The sequence below is a fragment of the Chiloscyllium plagiosum genome, unplaced genomic scaffold, assembly GCF_037043375.1.
Source record: "Chiloscyllium plagiosum isolate Xiang-an unplaced genomic scaffold, Cpla_swu_hap1 HiC_scaffold_18, whole genome shotgun sequence".
Lineage (NCBI taxonomy): Eukaryota > Metazoa > Chordata > Chondrichthyes > Orectolobiformes > Hemiscylliidae > Chiloscyllium > Chiloscyllium plagiosum.
In genome coordinates this window covers 43,130,755-43,158,437 of record NW_028270156.1, presented here as the reverse complement: position 1 = coordinate 43,158,437, position 27,683 = coordinate 43,130,755, and the positions used below count along the sequence as shown (strand labels likewise).

Below are 27,683 nucleotides of genomic sequence, written 5' to 3'. Positions count from 1 at the left end.
AGGTTCAACCCTTCCTGATGAAGGGCTTTTGCCCAAAACGTCGATTTTGCCTGTCCTCGGATTTTGCCTGTCCTCGGATGCTGCCTGAACTGCTGTGCTCTTCCAGCACCACTAATCCAGAATCTGGTTTCCTGCATCTGCAGTCATTGTTTTTACCACCTAGAATATGCGCCAGGCCATCATCACCAAACTGTGTTATCTGCTGAAGAAGGGCTTGCACATAGAAGGATGAGGTGGCCATCTCATCAGTGTGGCTGTCAAGATTACAGCTACCTTGCTTTTTTATGTCTGTGGCTTGTTTCAAGAAGCAGCTATGTGCTTCTTCCAAACCTTGACCCATAATGCATCCAGATGCCACTGATGCCATTTACTCATGTTCATGTTCTTCTCCCATGACAAGGAGCCTGAGCAATGGGCTTCTCCACCATTGCTGGCTTCCCCTAGGTATAGGGTGTTATAGACTGTACCCACCAGTCATGCTTCCACCAGGACATAGTGTAACAGACTGCAGGCCTCCTTAAGATGAGGTTTCAATGTTAAGACTACTTCAGCAAAGCCTTGCAATATAGCCCAGAAAGCATCATTGGAACATGCTGGGTGTTTCACAACTGGAACCAACAAAGGGGATGTCCTGGATGCAGAGGAAATGGGGGATCAAAGAAGTCTTCTGAAGAGGAGGAACAGGATCAGGATGTTGATCAGGAGGGCCACCTAAAACATCATCATAGAGCTATGCACCATGAAGTATGAGAATCCAGAACCTAACTGAAGCTTGCTTCTCAGACGAATGAGCTGAGTTTCGGCTTCCTTTAATTATGCATCTTGAAATAGCAAGCAGCTCCTACTTAAATGCAAAGGAGATATGGACCTGGTTATGACTGAATCAATATTTTCTTATTCACGTGATTGTATGTTTGGAATTTGTGATCCTGTTTTCAAGTATCTATACTTTATGGGTCCCCATGATAGGGAAAAGGCAACATTGAGACTGTGTACTAATATCACACAGTGCTATGGTTAGGTCATTTTAAGACTTCAATCAGCGTATGATATCCCAATGTTGTGTAGTGAAGTCTCTTGTGATGGCAATAGGTTGAGAAGAGCTATTCCATCATTGATTAGCATTCAACATTTCAGAGTTCGAGTAAACTGCTAATTTGCCTGAAATGCTTGGGAATCCTGTATGATCAACATATCGTATGTTCAGCTTCTCATGACAGACCATTGTGCTATAAGGCAGGGTGTACACCTCATAGCCTTGAATGGCAGTGCACTCTCTTGAAAAGCTGATGGATGGGTTGAACCTTTACCTTCAGAGATGTGTGCATGTAGAAGCTGTGTGCAGGTCAGGCACTAGCACAATCTTGCATATTACTTTTAGCCTCAGTGTGGTCCACTTTAAAGTACAATGCCTTGGCTGCAGTCAGACATGGGTGTGGCAGCTGGCCAGCATTTATTGCTCATCCTAGTTGCCCTTGAGAAGGTGGTAGTGAGCTGACACCTTAAAGTGCTGCAGACCACGTGTTGTAGGTAGACCCATAATGCCGTTAGGGAGAAAATTCCAGGATTATTACTCAATGACAGTGAAGAGGATGGCAACATATTTCCAAATCAGGTTGGTGAGTGGCTTGGAGTGAAACTTGCAAATGGTGGTGTTCCCATGTGTCTGCTGACCTTGCCGTTCTAGACAGAAGTCGTCATGGGCCCAGAAGGTGCTGTTTCTGCAATTCATCTTGCAGGTAACGTACACTGCTGCTCCTGAGCATCAGTGGTGGAGGGAGTGGATGCTTGTGGACGTGCCTATCAAGCAGGTTGCTTTGTCCTGGATGGTGGCAAGCTCCTGGAATGTTGTTGGAGCTGCACCCATCCAGGCAAGTGAGGAGCATTCCACCATCCTCCCAGTTTTTGCCTTATGGATGATTGACAAGCTTTGGGGAGTCAGGCGGTAAGTTACTTGCTGCAGTAATGTTAGCCTCTGACCTGCTTTTGTAGGCAATGTATATATAGGTGAGTTCAGTTGAGTTTCTGGTCAATGGTAACTCTCAGGATTTTGATATTGGAGGATTAAGGTTTGCCAACCCATTGAATGTTAACGGATGGTTCTTAGATTGTCTCTTATTGGAGATAATCATTCCCTGGCATTTGTGTAGCACATATTTAACTTGCCACTCTTCAATCCAAGCCTGGATATTTTCTAGATCTTGTTGCATTTGAACATAGACTACTTCAGATACTGAAGTAGCGAATGTTGCTGAACATTGGTGAACATTCCCATTTCTGATCTTCTGATGGAGGGAAGGTCATTGACAAAGCAGCTGAAGATGATTGGGCCTAGGATACTGATGAAGATTCCTGACGAAGAGCTCATGCTCGAAACATCAACTCTCCTGCTCCTCAGATGCTGCCTGTCCTGCTGTGCTTTTCCATCACCACACATTTTGACACTGTGTGGAATGCTATGCCCCAGAGGGCAGTGGAGGCCCAGTCTCTGGATTCATTTAAGGAAGAGTTGGATAGAGCTCTCAAGGATAGTGGAATCAAGGGTTATGGAGATAAGGCAGGAACAGGATACTGATTAAGGACGATCAGCCATGATCATATTGAATGGTGGTGCAGGCTCGAAGGGCAGAATGGCCTACTCCTGCACCTATTGTTTATTTTCTATTGACTCTGACCTCCAGCATCTGCAGTCCTCACTTTCTCCTGGGATACTACCCTAAGGAACACCTACAGGGATATCCTGGAGTTGAGATGACTGACCTCCAATAACCACAACCATCTTCCTATGTGTCAGGTATGACTTCAACTAGCAGAGAGTTTGCCCCTTGATTCTCACCGGTTTTGCGAGGGCTTCTTGATGCCACACTCAGTCGAATGCAACCTTGATGTCAAGGGCTGTCACTCCCACCTTCTCTCTAAGATTCAACACTTTTGTCCATGTTTGAACCAAGGCAGTAATGATATTGAGCTGAGTAGCCCTGGTGGAATGCAGACTGGGCAACACTGAGTAGGCTGTTGCTCAATAGCACTGCCTGCTGACACCCTCATCATTTTACTGAGGATTGAGAATAGACTGACAGGGCAGTCATTGGCTGGGTTGGATCTGTCCTGTTTTGTGTATTGGACGTACCTGGGCAATTTTGCACATTGTCGGGTAGATGCCAGTGTTGTAACTACTTAGTTAGGGGAACAGAAAGTTGTGGATTACAAGTCTTCAGTACTATTGCAGAATGTTGTGCCATTGTAGTTTCCAGTGCTTCCAACCATTTCTTGATAACCCATGGAGTGAATCAAATTGGTTAAAGACTAGAATCTGTGATCCTGGGGATCATTGGAGGAGGGCTGTGAAAGCGTACGAAGTGTTAATAATTTGGAAGGATGGCGTGGGTGAGTGCAGCTGAGTGGACACGATGCATGTAATGGTGAGAGTTGTAGTCATTGAGCATTGGTGAGAGGAGGGTCCAGTGGCAGAGTTAGAGAGAATGGTGGCACTATGAGTGTGAGGTAGCTGAGAGATGGTGGTACTTGTCCTTGCAGTTCACGGAAGATTACGAACCTTGTTGCTCTGCTATGATGCATTGCGTTTTATCCAGGACACTGCCCTGATCTGGGTCACTGTCTCAGTCCAGGCTTATTGGGTCTATTGGTGTGGTTTCCTTTTGCCAGTCAGCAGGATACAGCACCAGTATGAAAGGCAGTTTCTGAAGCTGGTGTTTAAATATGGTGCTAGCCGCTTGAACATTGCAAAGTTCTGGCAGTGACAAGCACTTCCACATTGCAGTTCCACACAATGGACATCATTGAGGCCAATCGCGTAATTAAAGGGCTAAAGAGCTGAAAATTGCATGAGAACAGTTGCTGAGAGCCACGGCGAATGACGCACCACAAATCTCATTTAATAAAACACTTGTCTAAGAACTGGAAAGTTCAGCCCATCTCCACTCCATGTGAGATCACGATATGCCTTTAAACTTCACCATCGTAGCAATGTGGTGATTTTCATTTTGAACCATCAAAAGATCATGTATAAAACTGTATTTTGCCGTTGTAAAATTGTAGTTTCCCCCTTGTGATTGAAAGTACATTGTTCTTGATTTTTAGATGTTGACGAGTGTAGCATAAACAATGGAGGTTGTGAGCACAGATGCATGAACTCAGTCGGAAGTTACAAGTGCCATTGTCAGCCAGGCTATAAACTACACTGGAACAAGAAAGACTGTGTTGGTAAGAAACCGTATGAAGCTGATTATTGCTGTGCATTTTCATTTACCAAATTGTTAAGTTTGGAAGACCCTGATTATTCACAGCTAGGTAAACAGACCTGTTCCTCCAATTTGTGGATCCTCCAGTTTGTAAACATGCTTATTTTTAATGTAATTTTTATTATCTGTTTAGTACTTGTAGCAAGAGGAGAACAGGAGATACTTTTCACTAATTTCCTTGTGATCTTCATTTCTCAACAATTATCCTGAGTGTTTTATTCTTTCTTTAGCATTTGGTATTTTCCCTTTGAAATATGTATTGGACTGTTTGTTCATGGTATGATGTGTTCACTACATTTTCATAACCTTTACAGTTTACTTTTTGTTGACTTTACTGGGCAGCAGAAGATGGTTGAAATAAGATGAATTTTGTCACCATATTTCTTCACGTAATCTGGATGCAGTATTAAGTTTGTGTTGAAACAGAATTGTCATAACCATGCAATTAATTTTTTTTCCATGAGTGTGTCATATTTTTATCCTCTTTAGAAGCAGAGAAGCTCCCACCAACTAAAGTGTCAGCCAAAGCCCTGCTTAACTGCAGTAAAAGAGGTGGAGCTGATATGTGCTCTCTGAGCTGCCCATCAAATGTGTACTTTGCTGCTGGTGAGTTTAATAATAAGTTACAAGTTTTTTTTTCACTATTCAATATAGTTTAAGTTCAACATACTTCACCTTCTCAAAATATTTTTCAATTATCAGGTCAACTGACTACTGAGGGTAGATGGCTAGTTTGTGCCATATAGAAAGCAGTTTTGAAAATTTCATAACTCTAGTGTAATAGTCATGTAAGGAGGGATAATAAGATGTTAATCAGAGTTAGACAGAGGCTAGAGCTTTTGTTGAGGACTGCCAGTAATATTGGCAAAATCAGCACAAAATTAGCTGAACCAGTAAGACGAATTATACATTTTAATTGTAAATGAATTACGCTCTAAACCATTAGCATTTTCATTTCATTTATCTTTTATGCAGGTTCGTAATGCCTGGAAAATCCTTAAAACTTAAAACTCTCAAGTCAAATTTATATGCTGCCAACTGCCAACTGTAATAATTTTCAAAGATGCGCAGATATGTTTTAAATGTTCGTTTGTTCATAAATTGCTTTATTTATGGTAACAAAACTATAAAATGTTTCAATATAGTTTTTCAGTAATTATTAGTGATATTAAATCAAATTACTCGTGGATGGAAGATTGGACAATCTTATTAAAATGCTCATTTTTCTGATGTACCCATTTTCTACTGTGTTAATAAATCTGCACCAGACTGCCACTCTTAAATACAGCATGGAATACATTTTGCTTTAAAGAAAACAAAATAATCTATTTTGCTGCATGATTATGATGATTCATGAAAGACTGGATTTTCATCAAGGAATTGGAAATCAGGAGTTGTGAATTTCCTGATGTCAAGATCAGGCCTCTGTACCTGTATATCTGGAACGTGAGCTGGCCTGGAATCAGACATGGGCTGAGGCAGCAGGTTAAAATAGCTGCTTTTATTCACAGAAACGCTGGCTTAATGTCCCCACCATCCTTCATGTCCCTTTACCTGATCTTTAACCCCTCCTTACCTCAATCCCCTACCCTGTTCATTTACCTCCATAAACCCCTTAATACAGTCACTTGCTATCTACTTTGTATGCATCTGTCCAAATAAACAAACATCAGATGAACAAGCATTTGAAAAACCATTCATATGCTCTTCACACACTTGTAAATCTGTCAAAGCCATCAAATGCTCATTTCTCAATACAACTGTTCAGACAAACTTGTTGTACAGAATTCCTTAGTATTTTGGAAGCCAGCCAAGCCAACAAATCTATTCTCCTGGACAGCTGTGCAAACCAACTTTGCAACATGAAATCCATCAGTACATTTGAAGGTAATTAAAAGATTGAACATCTGTCAAAGCTTTCAAGTAGCTAAACAGATGGCTGAGTTCTCCTCCAACAAATGAAAGCCATCATTTAAATGGTTAGCTCTGGATCTCACACAGATAGCCTTTTGATTTTGTACAATGTAGACTTTATTGAGTAAATTAATCTGATAATACAGTTTAAGATCTTTCTGTTTTCCTTTGCTGTTCTTTCGCTTGTCAGTTTGCCAGTTGTCAAGTGACAAGCTGGCAGTCATATCATTTAGAGTCACGCAGTACAAAAACAGATCCTTTGGTCCAATTTGTCTGCACTGACCAGACAACCCAATCATTTGCCAGCATTTGGCCCATATCTCTCTCAACCCTTCCTGTTCATATACCTAACCAAATGCCTTTTAAATGTTGTAATTGTACTCTCTTCCTCCACTTTCTCTGGCAGCTTGTTCCATGCACATACCAACCTCTGTGTCAACAAGTTACCCCTTAAATCCTTTTTAAATCTTTCCTCTGTCACCTTAAACCTGTACCCTCTTATTTTGGATTCCCCAACCCTAGGAAAAAGAACTTGGTATTCACCTTATTCATGCCCCTCATGATCTTATAAACCTCTATAAGGTCACCCCTCAGCTTCCGGTGCTCCAGGGAGAAAACAGCCCCAGCCTATACAGCCTCTCTCAATAACTCACCCCTTCTGCACCCTCTCAAGTTTAACAATATCCCTCCTGTAGAAGGGCGATCAGAATTGTTCACAGTATTCTAAAAAGTGGTCTATCCAATGGTCTGTACAGCTGCAACATTACTTCCGTACTTCGATACTCAGCGTTCTGACCAATGAAGGCAAATGTGCCAAATGCCTTATTCATAACCCTGTCTACCTGTGACTCCACATTTCAGGAATATTGCATCTGCACCCCACGCCTCTCTTTTTTTTTTCAGAAACACTCCCCATTAATTGTATAAGTCTTGCCCTGGTTTGCCAAAGTGCAGCACCTCACACTTATCTAAATTAAACTCCATTTGCCACTCCGTGGCTGATTGGCCCATCTGATCAAAATCCTTTTGTACTCTGAGATAATAGTCTTCACTGTCCACTACACCACCCATTTTAGTGTCATCTAGCAAACTTACTAACCGTTCCCCCTGTGTTCACATCCAAATGATGAAAATTATTTAAATAACAAAAAGCAGTGCACCCAGCACCAATCATTGTGGTACGTCGCTTGTCACAGGCCTCCAGTCCAAAACGCAACACTCTACCACCACTCCTTGTTTTGTTTCTTCCAGCAAATTTTGTATCCAGTTGATTAGTTCCCCCTGCATCCCATCTTATTTAACCTTACTAACCAGTCTACCATGCAGAGCCTCATTGAATGCTTTGCTGAAGTCCATATAGGTAACATCAACCATCCTGCCTTTATCAATCTTCTTTGTCACCTCTTAAAAAAACTCAATCAAGTAAGTGAGACATGACTTTCCATGCACAATGCCATTTGACTATTCCTAATCAGTCCTTGCCTTTCCAAATGCATGTAAATCCCGTCCATGCCATTCGATTCAGAGGGGGAGGCATGTTGTGATTGTAATGAGGTCAGCCAGGTGGACCTCAAAAATATGAATTCCCTGATTGTGGTTATTAACCTGTTCCAGTCAAGGGAGCCTTGGCTTAGATAAAAGCAGGAGTGTCAGACAATCTGACTGTGGGAGCTGACTCGGAGCTGGATCAGTGTCAAGGATTTTCCAGGTGTAAATAAAGGGTGACTTGCTGATGGGATACTGGCCTCTGTGGAGTTATTTCAAAACCCATGTTTTTCTCATTGTGTTTGTATTTGCTATCACTGAGGTTGAGTCCACATTTCTCCATAATTAATGCCTTTTTTATGTTAACAAGTTCTGATTATTTTTAGATATTTGTCAATAGTGTTTCATATGCATAAATATAAAGTCAAGGATTATCTACTGATTTTATGTTATGAAGTTGCTTGAGAGTTTTATCAATTGAACTAATTTTCTTTAATGTGTTAAATTTGACAGAATCTGAAGATTCTTACACAATTAGATGTGGTGTATCTTCTCAATGTCAGCATTTAGATATTCCACATTGTACGGGTGAGTGAAAGAAGAATTTATAAATTATAATTTGTTCCTTTGAAGACCTATTTTGATATTCCTTATTATGGAATTACTGAAAATAATATTATTTATTATAACATTGTCAGTGTAATGTGGGTATAACAGTGCTGGTTTGTAGATGGCTTGAGGATTTTGATCCACCAAAGATAAAAGAATGATGATACATTTACTTGTCAGGATAGTTGTAACTTGGAGGGAACTTGCAGGTAATGTTGCTTCCATGTGCTTGCTGTCAGACTGACATTCCAGTTTGCCCATGTGTTCCTGGTTCCAATCCATTTTCATAAACATGGATTCAAGCGTGTGGGTGGATGGTAAGAGCTACTAACCCACAAATGGTGTTTTGGGGGAATTAAGGTGGTTTCAGGCTGACTGGAATTTTTCCCATAGGAGCCAAACATGGCTGAGGTATGGAGAAAGCATCCTGGCAGTAGACCATGGACAGTTCTTCGATGGCATTTTAAAATCCCTCTCTTATTATCCTCTTAATGGTTCTCTAGGTAAGACATCACTAATTGGCCAGTTTGTAAAAGGTCATGTCAGCTGGAGTTTGGGATCTGGAAATGCACCCACTGCAGGGGTATCAACTCCAAAGCAAAAATCCAGCTTGCTGAGTTTACAAGCAGCTCCAATTACTTCCCTTCAGTGAATAGTTGAGCAGTGGTTGTAAAGGGAGAAGTCAGATTGCAATTTAGCAGCTAATTATTATAACAGACCATGACCAATGCCACAGGAAATTTGCTGGTCTGAATGGATTTCAGTTGTATTGTTATTTGAAAACTATTGACAACCTTTTAATAATTAATTGTAACTGGAGAGTTAGGTTGGTAGTATTACAGAGTAGTATAGTCCAATAGAAATCACTAACTAACCACACATGAAACAGTGAAGCAATCTTAGCTTCGTGCACCATTTTCAGTGCAAAATGTCAGTTATAAAATGCAGTTAAAAGTCCATGCACTTTATATATACTTAAACGTCTTCTACAATTTGGTGTGAAACTTTGGAGGATTTCTGTTTCACCAGTGTTTGTCATTCAAGCATGAGATTATCATCATACCTTTGTGCAGCTGTTATCTTTCTGTCCAGCAGTTGTGAGCGATATTTCAACTTCTTTAGAATGATTGCTGAGTGGTTGGTTCATGCAACAAGACCCAGCAGATCCATCCTCTGTTCTCCATTCAGAACAGAGTAGGATATTTTTTGTTCTTTGCTATGAATGCCTCAGGGATCTGCCTGTTATGTCCTTCTGCTAAGCCTAAGGAGTTATTGCGATTAATTCTCTCTCCACAAAAATGTTATTTCTATTTCACAATTGTGATGTTTTCACCCATATGTATCATTTTAGCCAGCACCAACAAGCCATAACCATCAAAATGAAGTGCACACGCCAATCAAAACCACTTGCATACCTTGTTTTTCATCATTATTTTACCAATCACTAAGGTTAAACTGTTCAAACGTGTGTGAGCATGAGTATTATCAGCACATGCACAATAACATCATCTATTTCTTCTCATTTAAATTTGCTTATTGGAAATGCAATTCACCAAACTGGATTCCATATGAGCAGATTTTGCTCAGACAAATATATTGAAGGATGCAATTGCAGAGTATTCATATCATAGAAAATAAATTAAGATCTCAATTTCACAATATCACCAATTCAGCAGCCATGCTGTGATCAGAGATTTAAACATCAGTGAGACCTGTAAGATTTAGTAACTGTGTTTTGTTCAATGACCAACTGCTGTGCTAAACAAGTCAAAGTTTCCTTCTTCAAAATACATGTCAGTTTGAATGTTACTGGACATACAGCAAACGTACAATTCAGGTCCCACACCTTCAGTCCTGACTTGTAACTGTTGGAATTCAGATGTGAGGCCAACTAATAAAAGGTAGAACATTTGACACCTGAAATAACTAGTATTTTAATAATGTATCTGAAGCATGTTGAGCATGTCCCGAGTTGCTATACGCAACTAATGTGTTTTTTGTTAAGGTTACAAAATGGATCTCTTTGTCGGTCAGAAAAGCACGCAACCCCGCAGTAGTGTCTTCAGGTAGCAAGGTTAAACAATGTCAAATCATCAGAAAAACAGGAACATTTAATTTAAACATTAGGGACTGTCATGTAATTAGAATCCTGTGTGAATGTTCAGTTTAAATCAAACTTGTAAATCATATTATTGTTTAAATTACCAAATTAGGTTTGATAAAATGGAGAAACTTGTTTATAAAGTTCAAATTTTAATAGCAAAATTTAATCATTTATTTTTATGCGAATCCAAAAAAACATTATTTTTGGAATGTGTTTTTGTGAATGTATGCTCACTGAGCTGGAAGGTTCATTTTCAGACGTTTCGTCACCATACTAGGTAACATCTTCAGTGAGCCTCTGAATGAAGTACTGGTGGTATAACTCGCTTTCTATTTATATGTTTACATTTCCTAGGGTTGGTGATATCATTTCCTTTGGGCGATGTTATTTCCTGTTCTTTTTCTCAGGGGTGGTAAATGGGATCCAAGTCAATGTGTTTGTTAACAGAGTTCCAATTGGACTGCCATGCTTCTAGGAATTCTCATGTGTGTCCCTGTTTGGCTTGTCCTAGGATGGATGTGTTGTCCCAGTCGAAGTGGTGTCCTTCCTCATCCGTATGTAAGGATACCAGTGAGAGTGGGTCATGTTGTTTTGTGGCTAGTTGATGTCCCTATATCCTGGTGGCTAGTTTTCTGCCTGTTTGTCCAATGTAGTGTTTGTTACAGTTCTTGCAAGGTATTTTGTAAATGACATTAGTTTTGCTTGTCTGTATAGGTCTTTCAATTCATTAGCTGCTGTTTTAGTGTGTTAGTGGGTTTGTGGGCTACCATGATGCCAAGGGGTCTGAGTAGTCTGGCAGTCATTTCTGAGATGTCTTTGATGTAGGGGAGAGTGGCTAGGGTTTCTGGATGTATGTCTGCTTGTTTGAGTTTGTTGCTCAGAAATTGGCAGACTGTGTTCATTGGGTACCCTTTTTTTTTTAATACACTGTATAGGTGATTTTCCTCTGCTCTGCGTAGTTCCTGTGTGCTGCAGTGCGTGGTGGCTGATTGGAATAATGTTCTAATGCAGCTTCATTTGTGGATGTTGGGCTGATTGCTTCTGTAGTTCAATATTTGGTCCATATGTGTTGTTTTATTTTTGTTTTTGTTTTTTTTGTTTCCTTTTTTAAAATCTTTGATATAAAAGGTTTTTACAGAGATACATTTCAATTATAAATTTAAAGCCCATTCTTCTTGTGTAGCTTGGCAACAAGTGTTGGCAGGTTCTTGGACTGGGAGACCATTAAGAGCAACTATGATCCTATCCTCTATCAACCAACATCTGAATGTTTTCCAGTGGCCAGAAACCTGACGAGGTTCTAATTTCCCATTTGTAGCCTGTGTTAAAGTTAGAGAATATAGCACAGATCAGGTAGAGGCACAACATTATTAGGTCATAGTTTGAGGTCAGCAGCAAGCAATAGCACTAGCCATTCGTTACAATTATGCTTGCCTCAGACTTTATGGATTTTCACAAAGTAACTTACAATTATTAGAAACCTGAAACAGGTCAGTGTTCTCTACAGAAGCTCTGGGACCTGAATGACAAGCCCTGGAATATAACAGCATAAGAAACAAAAGTTGGAGTGGGCCATTTGACCTTTTAAACTCTGACATTCAAAAAGATCAGGCACGGTGGCACAGTGGTTAGCACTGCGGCCTCACAGCGCCAGAGACCCGGGTTCAATTCCTGCCTCAGGCGACTGACTGTGTGGAGTTTGCACGTTCTCCCCATGTCTGCGTGGATTTCCTCCGGGTGCTCCGGTTTCTTCCCACAGTCCAAAGATGTGCAGATCAGGTGAATTGGCCATGCTAAATTGCCCGTAGTGTTAGGTAAGGGGTAAATGTAGGGCTATGTGTGGGTTGCGCTTAGACGGGGCGGTGTGGACTTGTTGGGCCGAAGGGCCTGTTTCCACACTAAGTAATCTAATCTAATCTAATCACGACTGCTGTTGGACCTCAGCTGCAGCTACTCATTATACCCATTGAAATAACTTCACAGAGGCCAGTATCTTGTCACCAAGTTACCCTTTATTTACACTTGACACTGGTCCAGCTTCCTCAGAGCCAGCTCTCAGAGTGACAGAATGTCTGACACTCCTGTCTTTATCTATCATCCAGGGTTCCTTGATTGGACCAGTTTACCAAGGTCACTTTGGGTGCCTGGAAAACACACTTTTCCCTTCTAAGTCATACACCTGACTGGCAGAAACATCTAAGGACTATGTCATTACTGATCATTACTGATCTTACCTGTTAGTAGCGTGGCATCCAGATAAATGGGAATCTTGGGTAGATCTTGTAAAAATGTTCTCCTTCCTCCGCTGAAAAATGGCAGATTGAAACTACCCCAAATGGCAAGTGTTGTATTTTGGTACGAACCCTTATGGGTATTAATTGTAGCATATTTCTGGGAATCCTCATTTAACCGTAATTGCATGTACAAATGGCTCATGTCCAGCGTCATAAAAGGCAGGCTCCCTGCTGGCTTTGCGTATAAGTCCTCTGAGAGAGGGATTGGGTATTTATCCAACTGCGAGAAGCAGTTTAATGTTTGTTTGAAATCCCCACAAAGGTGAACCAACCCATTAGGCTTCATAATCCGTATAACCGGTGTTGTCCATTCCCCACATTGTACTGGTACAATGCTTCCTTAGCTTTCCAGCCTTCTGATTTCTGTCTCTACTTTTGCATGTAAAGCAAATGGCACTGGTCAAGACTTGCAGATTCATGGAATTGCTTCCTGGTTAATACACAAGGTCACCTTGGTCCCTGTGATAGTCTCTGGACCTTCCTGAAAAACTTCCAGGTATTTCATGAGGACTTCACTGAGGCAGCCATTTTCTATCTGGTCGGCATGGACGGATTGGACCGAAGGGTCTGTTTCCATGCTGTACATCTCTATGACTCTAATTAAGGTGAATCTTTCTCAACCAAGTTCACCCCATGAGGCTTGGGCCTGAGCTTTTTACTACAATTAGTGGTAACTGAACCAGCTGCTTCTCATACAAGATCAGAACTAAAGTTGTCCCCTTAATCTGTTAATGGTTCCCTGCTATGGGTTCTTAGTCTAGCTGAGTTCTTACACAAAAGTAAAAGACGGAGACCAGAATTTTGTTAAAGACTGTTTCTGCAATCACTGACACAGCTGCACCAATATCAACCTTTATTAGAACCAGATGACCATTTAACCATTGCTTATTTTTGGTTCTGATTTGGATGTTGCTGAGCAATTTAACTGTTCCAAGCCAGATGTAGGTGGGCTTTCAGGGTGTGCACTCTCCTAGATACCAGCTTATGAGTTCTCCTACTCATTTCAGGCTCATGGCAAACGTTTTGCTGTCCTGAGTCCACATACCAGCAGCAATTCCAATAGCTTGCTGGCCCTGAAGAAAATTTTAACCATTTGGCTGAGGCTTGGCTTTGTTTTGGAATTTTGCTGTGGGCTGACCTAGAGTCCTTCTGTTTAGGAAATGTCCTGAGGTTATGAAATTACCTTCACTGTAGTGATGTTTTCCCCAGCTTGGTCACCTTGGCGAGGCTGTCCACTTTCATTGGGATAACCTGTAGCTCCCATGCTCCACATGCTGGATTTTCTAGTGGTGAAGCCAGCTCCAATGCCCGTTTGAAGTCCAGCTGAGCTTCAGCTAACAGGCAGTTTTGCATGGTTACATCATTAATCCCACATACCAAATGGTGTCTCAGCATCTCATTAAGGGTTAAACCAAAGAGTCACATGCTTCTGCCAGTCGTTTTAACCTCGTCAAAAATCTGACATGGATTCATCTGGTTGTCGAACTGCCAAGTAAAACCAACAGCATCTCAGAATTCAAGAATACTTGGGATCATAATACTCCTTCACTAAATCCATCAACTCTTGAAATAATTTAGTATCTGGTGCCTCAGGAAATGTTAGGCTCCTAATAACTAAAAAAGCTATGGATCCACAAGCTGTCAGGAGAATTATTCGTTGCTTTTCATCTGCCCCAATGTATTCTTTCCTCATACTGGGAAGTCCACATACGATGGCAGGATTGAACAAGTCATGTTTCCCAAATAATGGCATGATGTCAGAAATGCTTATGAACTCAAAGACAACTGTTGTGAATGAATTTCTTTAGGAGCGTATATTTTCTCTCATCACCATTGAAATAAACCATAGAGAACAGTATCCCATCACTAAGTCACCCTTTACTTACACGTGAACAGCGGTTGACACTGGTCTGGCTAACTCAAAGCCAGCTTTCAGAGTGAGCAGAGCCTCTGATACTTCTGTTTTATCTGTCAGACATGGCTTCCTGATTGGATCAGGTTAACAGCCCCAATCAGGGAACTCATATTCTATGAGGTCCACCTGACTGGCCTTGTTACAATCACTACACCCATAATTCCTGTATGACTCAGAATTCACCTTTGTCTTGAATATTCTCAATGTCTAAGCATTTGCAGCTCTTCAGAGTGGAGATTCCAAAGATTCACAACCTTTTTAGTGGAGAAATATCACCTTATCTCAGTCCTAAATGACAAACACTTTATCCTGTGACATTGTGTTGCAGATTTCTCGATTAAGGGAAATATTTTATCAGCATCTACCTTGATAAACTTATTAATGGTGTATATGTTTTAATTAAACTGCCTTTACTTCTTTTGAACACTGAGGAATATAGACCTCATCTAACTAATCTCTCCGCAAGGACAATCCCCTCAGCTCAGGACTCAGATGAGTTAGCACTTGTTGCAGTCACAGAAGGACAGTTAATTCCTTCCCTAGAGACTGAAATTGCACATAATATTCCAAGTGTGACCTTGTTAATGCCCTCCATAATTGTAGGAAGAAATTTTTACTTTTATACTCCAATTTCATTGCAAAAAGAGACAGAGAGTCAGGAGACTGTGTCTCAGTGAACCATAGACTAAGCAAATTAGTGAATGTGATAAATTTTGGTATGTTGTCATTAAGTTTAAATGTAGATTAAGAATCAGACTCTAACATAGAACAAATGACCTTCATGTCAGTTAAACGATAGTGGATGTGAGGAAGCAGTGGCTACCTGGTTGTGGCAGTTTTATGTAAATCAACTGAAAGTAACTGGTTCAGTTGATGCTAACTATTGTAGCAGAATGTTTTTCACATTGCACAGACAATAAGGGGCACACATTTAGGAAACTAAGACTGTGTGAATACTTAAATTGAGTGAATACTGAATTTTGTTCCCACTGGAATTTGGTGCGTAAGGGTTTATTGCAACTAGTAAAGTGTATTAAATAATATTTGGAATTATCAGTACTAGTAAATGTTAATTAATAGTTACCAAGTTTATTAGTATTATTAAAGGTATTTTATTAGCAGTAGCAAAGTTAACTAATATATAAAGAATAGCAGAGTTATTTCAATTCGATAATATATATTCTTTGCTATACTGGGAAATCCAGGACATTTCCCAACATTTAACTATTTATGTTCCAAGTGTCATCAGTTGCAGCAACTTAAGGTCTGGATTTTAGAACTTCAGCAGTGTCTGGTGTCACTGTGGGATGCATTGTGAAGCTAATTGCTGTGGGAGTAGCATGTGTATAATGTGATCACTATGTAGCATGAGAGGAAATGGGTGAACTTCAGATAGTCAAAATGAATAGGCAGGCAATATAGGAGTTGCCAAATGCACCTTGCTCATCAACTAGTATTTAATACTGAGGTGAGTGATAGTCACTGACATCACCGAGCTGCTACAGAGCACTTTGAACGAGGGTGAGTAGCCAATTGTAATGGCCCACAATGGGACCCAATAGCATAGGTGAAAAAGGGATGTGGAGCTGCAGTCAGAATTTGTGGAGGTACACAGAAGTTGCAGGTAGGATTTCAACAGTTGTATTATTTGGATTATTCCCAGTACCACATGCATGAGTACATAGAGGAGGATAAAGCAGACAAATGGATGACTGGAAAGTTTATGCAGGAGAGTGAACTTTAAATTCTTGGGACATTGGGACCAACTCTGGAGAAGATGGAACCTGTACCAGACAGCTGGTTTGCACATGAATAGAAGAATTGAAATCCTAGTGGAGTATTTTGCTAATTCTACTGGGGAGGGTTTAACTTGGCAGGGTGCTGTAGCCAGAAGATAATATCAAAAAGGATGTTAATGATCTAGACTTTGATGTACAGAGCACAATTTCAAAATTCATAAATGATTCAGAACTTGGAAGGATTATAAATTGTGAAGAGGACAACTTCAAACATCAGGGTTGGTAGAGTGGGTGGATAGTTGACAGATGAATAACAATTGAGAGAAATGCAAGGTGATACATTTTGATAGGAAGAGCACAGAAATACAATTCATTGCGTACAGCTCTAAAGTAGGTTCAGGAACAGAGGGACCTGGGTGTATATATGCATAAGTTATTAAAGATGGCAGGACAGGCTGAGAAAGAACTTAATAGTGTGTAGTATTCTGGGCATTATTAATGAGAACATAGCATACGGAAGAGCAGGGAGGTCATGTTAAACTTATATAGGATTTTAGTTGGGCCATTGAGGGAGTATTACATCCAGTTCTGGGTATCGCATTTTAGCAAGGATGTGAAGGTGTTGAAGAAAGTACATAATGGTTCAAGGGATGAGGCAATTCAGTTATGAAGATAAGTTGGAGAAGTTAGGGCTGTTCTTGGACAAGAGAACATTGAGAGGAAATCTGATAGGCCTCTTCAAAAAACATGAGGTGTCTGACAGAGTAAATAGGGAGATAATGTTCCCACTCACAACTGGATTGAAAATAAGAAGGCATTAATTTAAAGTAATTAAAATGTCTAAAACAGTGACGTGAGGGAAGAAAAAAACACAAGTGAGTGGCTAAAATCTGGATGCAAAGAGAAATGATTGTTTCTTTTCAAATAACTGTGCAAAAGGCAAGACAATGGCATTAAGTGAGATGCACATTTGGAAAGCTGGTGTGTGGCACATTAGGCTGAATGGTCTCCTCCTGCATTATACAAGTTCTAGGATTCTGTGAAAAGCTAACATACTATAATCCTTGCTATTTGCTAGCTGTTAGCTTTGGCTGTTAACCTTCAGTGGTTCATGTACATGGACATTCATGTTTTTGAATGCAAACATTTCCAATTCTGTCATCATTTGAGAAGGATAACCTCACCACTTTCCATCATCCAGCTTTGTTTTTGCCTATTCAACCGACCCCTATTGAAATTCTTTCAGAGGTTTATTAAATTAGATTACTTACAGTGTGGAAACAGGTCCTTCGGCCCAACAAGTCCACACCGACTCGCCGAAGCACACCCACCCAGACTCATTCCCCTACGTTTACCCTTGCACCTAACAATACGGGCAATTTAGCATGGCCAATTCACCTCACCTGCACATTTTTGGACTGTGGGAGGAAACTGGGGCACCCGGTGGAAACCCACGCAGACACGGGGAGAATGTGAAAACTCCACACAGTCAGTCTCCTGAGGCAGGAATTGAACCTGGATCTCTGGCGCTGTGAGGCAGCAGTGCTAACCACTGTGTCACCGTGCCGCCCACCAGCTAACTTTGTGTCATCAGAAAAAAGTGAATAGTTTATGTACAGTCCAGTCCTTATTGTAGAATCTAAGTATTGAATCTTGCTGTACCCAACACATTATAAGCCAAGAAATATCAATTAGAATATTTAATTCAATGTTAAATCATAGAAAATGAAAAAGGCAAAAGAAGATTGGAATTAAGATAAACCTAATAGAAAGAAAAGGAGGTGAAATTCCACCAGTGAATTAGTGCAATTAAGGATAAAACCTTCAATTTGCAGTGCAAGCAAGCAATGAATGCAAATGCATTCTATAAGTGTGAAGGTGGTTGGTGCACAAAAAAACTATTTTCTAACGAACCCGTTCAGGGATGTTATTATACACCTCTGGGACAGTTGACCTCCTGGCTTAGAGATAGGGGTATTACCACTGTGCAATAAGAGTCCTCAATAAACGGATTTATTGCTTGAAGATGACCACAACAGGACTAGAACCTGCAATCTTCTAATAGGACCTCAGTTAACACTGAAATCAGACACCTTATCCATTAGACCCTGCAACCAGTGTTTATCTGCAGATCCATGTCGTGTTCTGTTGCACACTAAAATTTCTGAAGAAATACTGCCTCTTTCTTTTCAGGATTGAATGCTACAATCCTGCCAATAGTAAAGACTACAGCAAGTTTTAAAATCAATGCAGGAAGATGTGAGCTAAGCCGAATCAAAGAGAAGATTAACAGCAGTCTAAAGCAGATCTCTTCAGGTACATAGATACATTTCTAAGAAATGAAAGTAATTTTGAGCTGTTCAATCAAAAAAGCAAATAATTGCTTGAAGTATTACTGCTCCATTTGCACAATTTCAGCTATTGGCCCAACAGGAAGAATTAAAGTAGCAAACTGACATGTTCTTCACAAGAGAATCAGGAAAATAATTGAAACTTGGATCACTTGTGGTGTTATTCTGCTGTGGGCAACTATTAATTTACAAACTAAAGTTAATTGTGTCAGTGTCTTCCATCATCGCCTTCACTAATCATCCTCAAACTAAAATTCAGTTCAGTCAAAACCAAATACAATCATTTTTCATACAGTTAAAATCACGCAACACCAGGTTATAGTCCAACAGGTTTATTTGGAAGCTCTAGTTTTCAGAGAGCCGCTCCTTCATCAGGTGGTTGTGACACAATTAGCTGTACAAATTATACAGATAAATAGCAAAACTAACAGAATTAACATTTCCTTTGAATTCTTTATGCGACAATTAGCATGTAAGTAACAGCCATACAGGAAGAAGGTTCCAGGTTTGAGCTGAATCAGTTGATCGCATTTGTGGTAAACTGGGATACTGAAATTGGCTTCAACCTCCCTGACTTGGGAAGGAGTAAAAAAACTGTTTTTTGTTCCTGGTCCTGATCCAGCGATCTTTTCTAAGTATAGACATTAACAAGTGCAGACTTGGGCTTGGCTAATTTGCTCAGGGTAGATAGCTTGTCAACATTAACTGTTTGGAATCATACATGAATAAAGACAGCTTTGCAGATTGATGAAGGTGACTGGCACTCTTGAGGAGAACAAAACCTAGCAACTGTCAGTACCTGCAGTATAGAGGAGCTGGTACTGTTGTGGTAATGTCACTGGCCTAGCAATCCAGAACACCAGACCAATGTTCTAGGGTCATGAGTTCAAACCCCACCATGGTAATATGGTGAAATTTAAATTCACTAACATCTGGATGGGCAATAAATCCTGACCTAGCCAGCAATGCAAATCCTGTGAACAAAATTTATTTTAAAACTGTGTGTATGATGATCCATAACACCGTTTAATCAGTATATGATCTCCTTTCCTCTCTGGCGCAACTGTTCAACTAAAACAAATGATATTGAAATTAGTGATGATTAAAGAGTTATGTACTCATAGCCATGTATTTTTAAATACCCACCTAAATGTTCTAGAAAAATAAATCTAGCACAGACTTTTATACTTTCCACATGTTTAAGTATGTTTAATTAATTAAAACCTCCTATTCTTACTAATTCTGCTCTTTTGTCTTTATGTCAACACACAGAAAAGCATAACTTTCCTCGTGCAAAGAACTGTCAGCTGAACTTTGTAAATGTGAAATGCAGTTCCTTCAAGAGAAGTCATGAGAATTGGAAACACAAGGCAATGACAAACGTGGGGTCAATCATTTATGCTGTATTTGAGGTGGAAATGAAACCAGAGGAAGTGACAGGTTTGTTTGAAGAACCCACAAGGTGAACTTATGTATTTCTTCTTAAGAGTATTATTTATTTTCTATCATTTCTTTCTCCTTTCCTCTGTTCTTCACAAAAGTATCTCCTGTTTTTAGAAGTGGTGTAGCCTTCAATTAGGTTGAGGCAGATCCCCAAAAGAATTGAGTTATATTTGATGATTGATCTTGTATTCTTCCAGGCTAACTAAAGATTTATATGCAATATTTATGTGGGTGCATTATTTAGGAAAAAAAAGATGAAGGCCGTTAATTTGTCTTTACATATCTGAAGGAAATATCTCCATTTCTCTGTTGTATACAACTGATTTCTATGGTGTTGATTGACCATATTTTTATCTTGTATTTTAAATTAATTAGTGATGCAAGTAAAGCATGTTGATATTGTCAGTGGTGATTTGGTGCTTTCCTGTCAAGGTTTTTAGAGATTCTGTTGAGTAGACTTATTATTTCATGTGTTTGTATGATTGGCTCTACCGTTATCTTGTAGAAACTTGTGATTTCGGGTGCACACGAAGGAAGACTGAGAAAAGGCTTCGCAAAACAACTAGAACACTGAGGAAGTCAATCAACAGAGAACAGTTCTATCTGCGTGTAGCTGGAACTGACTATGAAGTGGCTAAGAAAACAGTAAAAGCAGTAGATTTACATGAACCATGTGGAACTGGTCAGGTCCTTCAGAACAACAGATGTGGTGGGTAAAACACGCTAAGCCCTAGTTTTTATGTTTCTGCGCTTACTACTCGACAATATTTTGTCCATTCATTAAAAAGGCTCAGAATTCATTGCCTGCCAGCTCATAGGAGGACATCCTTGTGTGAGATTCACAGTGCAACTGAAGTAATTTTTTGAAATACTGAATTATCACTATTTTCACTAAACTAAATAATGTTTCAAATTATGGTTATCTTGACTTTTATTTTCTTTGTGTATTTCTTGTTTTAATCAATTTTAATTGTGCATGGGAAGTTTATACAGTATTTTACATACAAAGTTCATATGGACCTCTCTGCATATATTTATTAATTGCATGTTAAAAACATTGGCTTTGTATTGTACATTTGGTAGCCAATGTTTGCCATGGCGAAAGATCTCGCATTTTTGATTGTTTCAACTTGCCCTTGCACATACAGTTTTGACTATTTTTTTAATGTGGCAAGGCATTGAAAGCATAAGTTGATAATTGCACAACAAGAGATAAAGGCCTGCTTGAATCTGATTGGACAGAGCAAGCAACTGCTAATCTCTTTAATCAAATTGAAGTATTGTGAAATAAAAGTGCAAGGGTAAATGAGGAAAGGGTAAATCTATGTGAGTGAATTAAATGTCAATTCAAGTATAGAAAGGAATAAAAGGATGGAAACAGAATGGAATGAAGATAAAAAAGATATAAAAGAAAAATGATGGTGATTTTTAAAATATTCAACAGCAATTAAAACCTGAAGAAATGAGACTCCATGCATGTAATAGTTAATTTTTAGTTTCATTGGGAGGGTTTTGGAAGTAGTGATGCAAATTGGATATAATGAAGCTTGCATTTTATTCAAGCTGGGAGTGTATTTATTTCTAGCACCCCTTTATGTACTTCAAGAAGTTATACATTCAAATACTTTAACAACTTTAACCTGTATTATGAAGCCCAGCTCGTCAGTGCCCCCCAACCTTTTGTCCCTTTTCTATTTCCTTTTGGTCCTTCTCTTCAGAAGGACTCTTAGGTATACTAGAATAACAATCTTTCCAAAAACAAACTGACATCTGTCCATTTCTCTCAAGCATCAGCATGAAGATTGGTATCAGTGTGGATTAAAAACTGCTGGAGGGATTTGCACTAAAAATATGAAGTTATTCATTTTTGTGGAAAGAATGCAGAGAGAGAATAGAAAATAAAGGGTGATATACTAATGGGGATGCAGGACCACAGGAATTTGAGGGTATTTGTGCATAAATCATTAAAACTAGCAAGTAATAAAGCAGACAGCAGATAGGGCATAAAGGAGGAAGTGAGGACTGCAGATGCTGGAGATCAGAGCTGAAAAATGTGTTGCTGGAAAACGCAGCAGGTCAGGCAGCATCAAAGGAGCAGGAGAATCGATGTTTCGGGCATAAGCACTTCTTCAGGAATGAGGAGGGTGTGCCAAGGAGGCTCAGATAAAAGGTCCCTCCTCCCTACCTTTTATCTTAGCCTGCTTGGCGCACCCTCCTCATTCCTGAAGAAGGGCTTATGCCCGAAACGTTGATTCTCCTGCTCCTTTGCTGCCTGACCTGCTGCGCTTTTCCAGCAACACATTTTTCAGCAGATAGGGCATATAATACAAAAGCAAGGAAGTTATGTTAAATCTGCATAAGACACTGGTGTGTGGCATCCAGTTCTGGACACTCAGCTTGTGTTGGCATCAGGGAAAAGATTTGTGAGAATGATTTCGGAGAGAGGAATTTCAGTTATGCAAATACATTGTAAAAAATAGGACTGCCTTCCTTGGAGAAGATATGATAGAGGTATTCACATTATCAAAGGTCCGTACAGAGTAGACAAGGAGAAATTGTTCCTATTTCAGGAAGGATCGTGAACGAGAGGGAATAAATTTAAGGCATTTGGCAAATAAAGCAATCGCTTCATGTAGAAAAATATTTTTACATAGCAAATCATTGGAGTCTGGTAGGCACTGCCCAATCTATTTAGGAGGTGGATTCAATTGAGGCATTCAAGAGGGAATTCAATTATTATCTGAAAGGTATACAGGGCTATATGAAAATGCCAGGGGAGTGGCATAAGATGAATTGTTTCTTTAGATGGCCAGCATAGACTGAATGCCTGTCCCATAATTATTCTATGATTAATGAAACAACAAGCGTAAATGAACAGGAGCAGGTAATGATGGCAGGGAGAGCCCAGGAGGAACCCACCAAAGTATAAAACTGTCTCCAAGCTCTGCTGCACTGGACAGTGATGTGGACTTCAGAAACCCAGCAATGAAATAAAATTTGCATGCATCAGACAAGCAAATAGTTGCCATATTGGTGTTGAGAATTTCCACACCTTTACTACAAGCATGGAGGAGTCCATTTCTAGCTTGTGTGATATCATCATTGTGCAGACTACCTTAGATTGAGTGACCACGTCCAGGATATAATAGTGGATGATCAGATCCAAATCCAATATTACCAGCTTTTACAACCTTTGCAGAAGTTCTAATAGCTGCCATACAGACTCGAAGCTCCAACATATGTTATATCTTGGTATGCCAGGTGAATTGCGGCTTTCAAGACATCACTTATCTTCTACATTCTCCAGCAGAACAAGGATGAGCCACTATGCATTGTAGCTCAATATGGCTCCCACTCTTAGGGTGTCATTCCCATACAATTGACTTTCCTTCACAAATAAGGCCTTAATTGATATCTCTGACAAAGTTGGCCTTTGTTGCTGATCCTTTATTTTCCTTGAGAAGGCAGTGGTGAGCTTTGGCTTGAATTGTCGCAGTCCAGTTGGTGCAGTTACACCAAGTTGCTGTTAGGAAGTTCTAAGATTTTTACCGAATGACCTTAAACAAATGCTGCACAGTTCTGGGAAAGGAACTTGTAAACAGTGGTGTTCCCATGTTTCTGCTGCCCTTGTCCTTCTCGGTCAGTGCTTCCTAAATATTTTACAACGGTAACCCTATTTTGAGGCTTGAAATTTGCACGACTCCTCTGTGAGTACTGAAAGTGGAGCGAGGATGTTTGGGGCAGGGCAGGAAGTTGGGGGGAGGTGGTGGAGTGCAGAGCTAAATAGTAATCATTGCTGCCTCTGAACTCACGACTCTAAAATTTCAGCTTGTGATCCCACTTGGCATTCCTGATTCTATTTTGGGTAGCCCTGTTCTAGGTGATGGTTTTTGTGGATTTGCAAGCTGCTGGTGAGGAAAATTTGGTCAGTCGCTGCAGTGCATCTTGTAGATGTTGTTCAGCTCTGCCACTGTGCACTGGTGGCAGAGACAGCAAATGTTTAAGGTGTAGGATGCTTTGTCTTGGTTGATGTCAAGCTTATTGAGTGTTTTTGGAGCTCCAGGTCAAACCCTGACTTTTGCCTTATAGATGATGAACAGACTTCAGAGTCAGGAGATGGGTACCTTGCCACAGCATTCCCAGACTCTCGGTTAAACCTGAATCTTATGCAGGTTTTACTGCATTTGGACATAAATTAGTTCAATATTTGAAGAGTTGCAAGCGGTACTGGTTATTGTACTGCTTATCAGTGAATATCCCCACTTCTGATTTTGTGATTGAGCGACTGAAGATGTTAGGGCCTAGGACATTATTCTGAGGAATGTCTGCATGGATGTCCTGGGACTGAGATGATTGGCCTCCAAGAGCCATAACCAATGCAGACTGGGAAATAATGCTGAATGTCTCCTGCAACAGCTTGTAAGAAATCTGATTCAAACCAAAATGTGGTAATGGTATGACTAAGCATGACTACCTGACCCAGATGGCAGCACATCTTGTTACAGGAAGGTCTAGAGCTTAGCCACTGCCTGCCTTGAAGGACTACAACCTTCTCACAGATTGTTTCTGAGAAACCCAACACATCAGTATTCACAGTTGGTCTATAGAGCATGGGATTTGGGAAAGTTCTTGACAAGCAATCCACTTACCTTGTTGTCTTCTAACAGACTATTCACCCTTCTTGTTGAGGTTGTTGCTTTTGTTATTTCTCGTTCCCCCAGCCACTATAAAGAAATAAGAATGGCACCTCTGAAATGCTGTGTGCACAATAAGGTAAGTAAAGACAGAAGTAGTTAAGAAAAAAAGGAAGCCATAACCAGGAATGTCTAAGGTCAAACCTCAAAGCCCAAAAGCTTTAGCAGTCAGGATTATGCAGGCTCCTCAGCTCATTGGAAGAATACTTCCAAAAGTTATCTCCACATGTCCCTTAACCCATCTCATTCAAGACCCAGTACACACTCTCCCTACATTCATTCTCACTCTACCCATTGAGGCTGTAATCCCAGAATTAGCATGGTGAACTGCCATTGGTCCCACTCCAACTGGTGCTGCTGGGACTGTAGAGCTGTGGATCATCCATCAGCTTTCTACAGCAGATTTCCTCCTAGCCGAGGTGTCACTTTAAAGCAGTGAAGGTTAAGTTGTAGTTGGGCAACTAAAGGGGTTCTGGCTGGACTCCCTCTGACATTTTAATGAGAGGACTGTGGAGACTCTGATGCCCGATGAAATCTAATCTATGTGTCACTCAACCTCCAGCTCTGTGTTTCATTCAGTGAGTTGGCAACTGGGTGGGACTTATGATATTTTGTGTTAATTGACATCATGAAACCAGAGGAAGGGTCACCGGACCCAAAATATTAACTCTTGATTTTTCTTTACAGATGCTGCCAAACATGCTGAGCTTCTCCAGCACCTTCTGTTTTTGTTCATGAAATCTGAGTTGCATGAGCACACCTCTTTGTTTCTACTTTAGGTGTGCACAAAGGTATGTGGGCGATAATTGATCAGGAACAGCAGTGCATGTTATCACGCTTTTATTTGTGGATCTATCCTCCTGCTACCCAGTCCTGAAGAAGAGTTATACCCAAAACGTTGGCTTCTCCACTTCCTGATGCTGCCAGGCTTGTTGTTTTCCTCCAGCCTCCTGCTTGTCTATTATGTGGAATGGGCCAAAATAATACTGCAATCGGTACATGTAGCATTAAAAGTCTGGTTCACATTTAACCAGAAGATGGAGGAGTAGAAGCAGGCAATTCGCATCGGATCAGGTACGTTTTGGCGCTGCCCTTTTGGCGCCGATCATTTGACCCCGCCGTTTTGGCTCTAAACTGTTTTGGCACTCATTACTTTGGTGCTGAGCTGTTTTGGCGCCAATTCAGAATAAAAAATGTCTTGTTTGGTTAAAGAAGAGAGGATGACTAATGACCCAATGTAATCATTTTCTAATTTAACAGTTGTTAATCGTCATCTACTGCCTTGATGATACTTACGTCCTTCTGTCTTCACATTCTGTCTTCACAAAGCTGTAACACAATTTTCTTTCTATTTTGTTGTAGAGCCCATACTAGAAATGGCTGAAAACACTCTAAGCAAGAGAGACAAACCAAAATTTTCACACAATGGTTATCTATATGTGTTTGATAAATGTAGCAAAATGTAGAAATTGTTTTTATAATGAATAGGTTAAAAATAATGAATAAAAAGAATTAGATTTATTTCTTACAATGCAATTAAAACAAATTTCTTATGGGCTCTACAAGACTTTTTTTTATTCTGAATTGGCACCAAAACAGCTCAGCGCCAATATAATGAGCGCTAAAACAGTTTAGAGCCAAAACGGCAGGGCCAAATGATCGGCGCCAAAAGGGTGGCATCAAATAGTCCCATTCCGATTCACATCATTGACTTTGTTCTGCCATTCAGTGAGATTGTGACTGATCTGATCATCTTTAACTCCACTTTCCTGTCTTATCCCCATAACTATTGATTTCCTTATTCAATAAAAATCTATCTTATCCTTGAATATACTTATCAAGACGGCCTCAGCAGCTCTCTGCAGTAAGAAACTTCCACAGATCGATTACTTCCCAAGAGGAAAAGAAAAACTCCTAATTTCTGTCTTAAATCCTTTATACTGAGACTGTGTCCTCTGGTTCAAAACTCTCCCACAAAGGTAGACAACTTCTCCACATCTATCCTGTCAAGCCCTCTAAGAATTTCATGTTTCAATATGATCTCCTCTCTTTCTTCTAAATTCCAATGCATACAATGAGGCATGGTGGCACAGTGGTTAGCACAGCTGCCTCACAGCGCCAGAGACCGGGGTTCAGTTCACACCTCAGGCAAATGTCTGTGTGGAGTTTGCACATTCTCCCTGTGTCTGCGTGGCTTTCCTCCAGGTGCTCTGGTTTCCTCCCACAGTCCAAAAATATGCAGGTTAGGTGAATTAGCCATGCTAAATTGCTCGTAATGTAAGGTGAAGGGGTAAATGGAGGGGAATGGGTCTGGGTGAGTTGCTCTTCGGAGGGTCTGTGTGGACTTGATGGGCCGAAGAGCTTGTTTCCACACTAAGTAATCTAATCTACAAGCCCAACCTAATCAACCTCTCCTTGTAGGAAACTTCCCTCCATACTTGGAATCAACCAAATGAAACTTTACTTGACTATCTTCAATTTGAGTGTATATGTTTCTTAGATTAGAGGAGAAACTGTTCACAGTTTTTGCAGCGGCCACACTTGTGCCTGTAAAGATTTAGCAAGATTTCCCTACTTTTATTCCACTTGAAATGAACGCTAAAATCTTACTTATTTAGCTTTGGTAATTCATGCACAAGGACCCTCAAATCTGTCTGTGCTGAGGATTTCTGCTATCTTTCTCAATTTAAATAATATTCTGGTCTTTATGCTCCTTGCCAAAGTGCACAATCTCTCATTTTCTCACATAATTTTCCAACTGTCAAGTTTTTACCCATTTACTCAACCTTTGCACTCAGTGTGTCATCCTCACTACTTGCCTTCCCACTTAGTTTTGTATCATTTACAAACATCACAATATTACATTCACTTGT

General features: G+C 40.2%; 1 protein-coding gene across 5 annotated transcripts in view; it reads left to right on the top strand.

The window, feature by feature from the left end:
* Nucleotides 1–27,683, top strand: part of scube2 (signal peptide, CUB domain, EGF-like 2) — a 159,575-nt gene that overhangs the window by 91,921 nt on the left and 39,971 nt on the right. For 4 of the 5 annotated variants that reach the window (XM_043705873.2, XM_087996162.1, XM_043705871.2 and 1 more), the window contains 6 exons: nucleotides 4,102–4,224; nucleotides 4,752–4,868; nucleotides 8,175–8,249; nucleotides 18,516–18,638; nucleotides 19,946–20,113; nucleotides 20,622–20,825. In XM_043705873.2, coding sequence (XP_043561808.1) covers nucleotides 4,102–4,224; nucleotides 4,752–4,868; nucleotides 8,175–8,249; nucleotides 18,516–18,638; nucleotides 19,946–20,113; nucleotides 20,622–20,825 — 810 coding nt within the window. The remainder of the gene's footprint in view (nucleotides 1–4,101; nucleotides 4,225–4,751; nucleotides 4,869–8,174; nucleotides 8,250–18,515; nucleotides 18,639–19,945; nucleotides 20,114–20,621; nucleotides 20,826–27,683) is intronic. The other variant, XM_043705878.2, reaches the window with a different exon arrangement.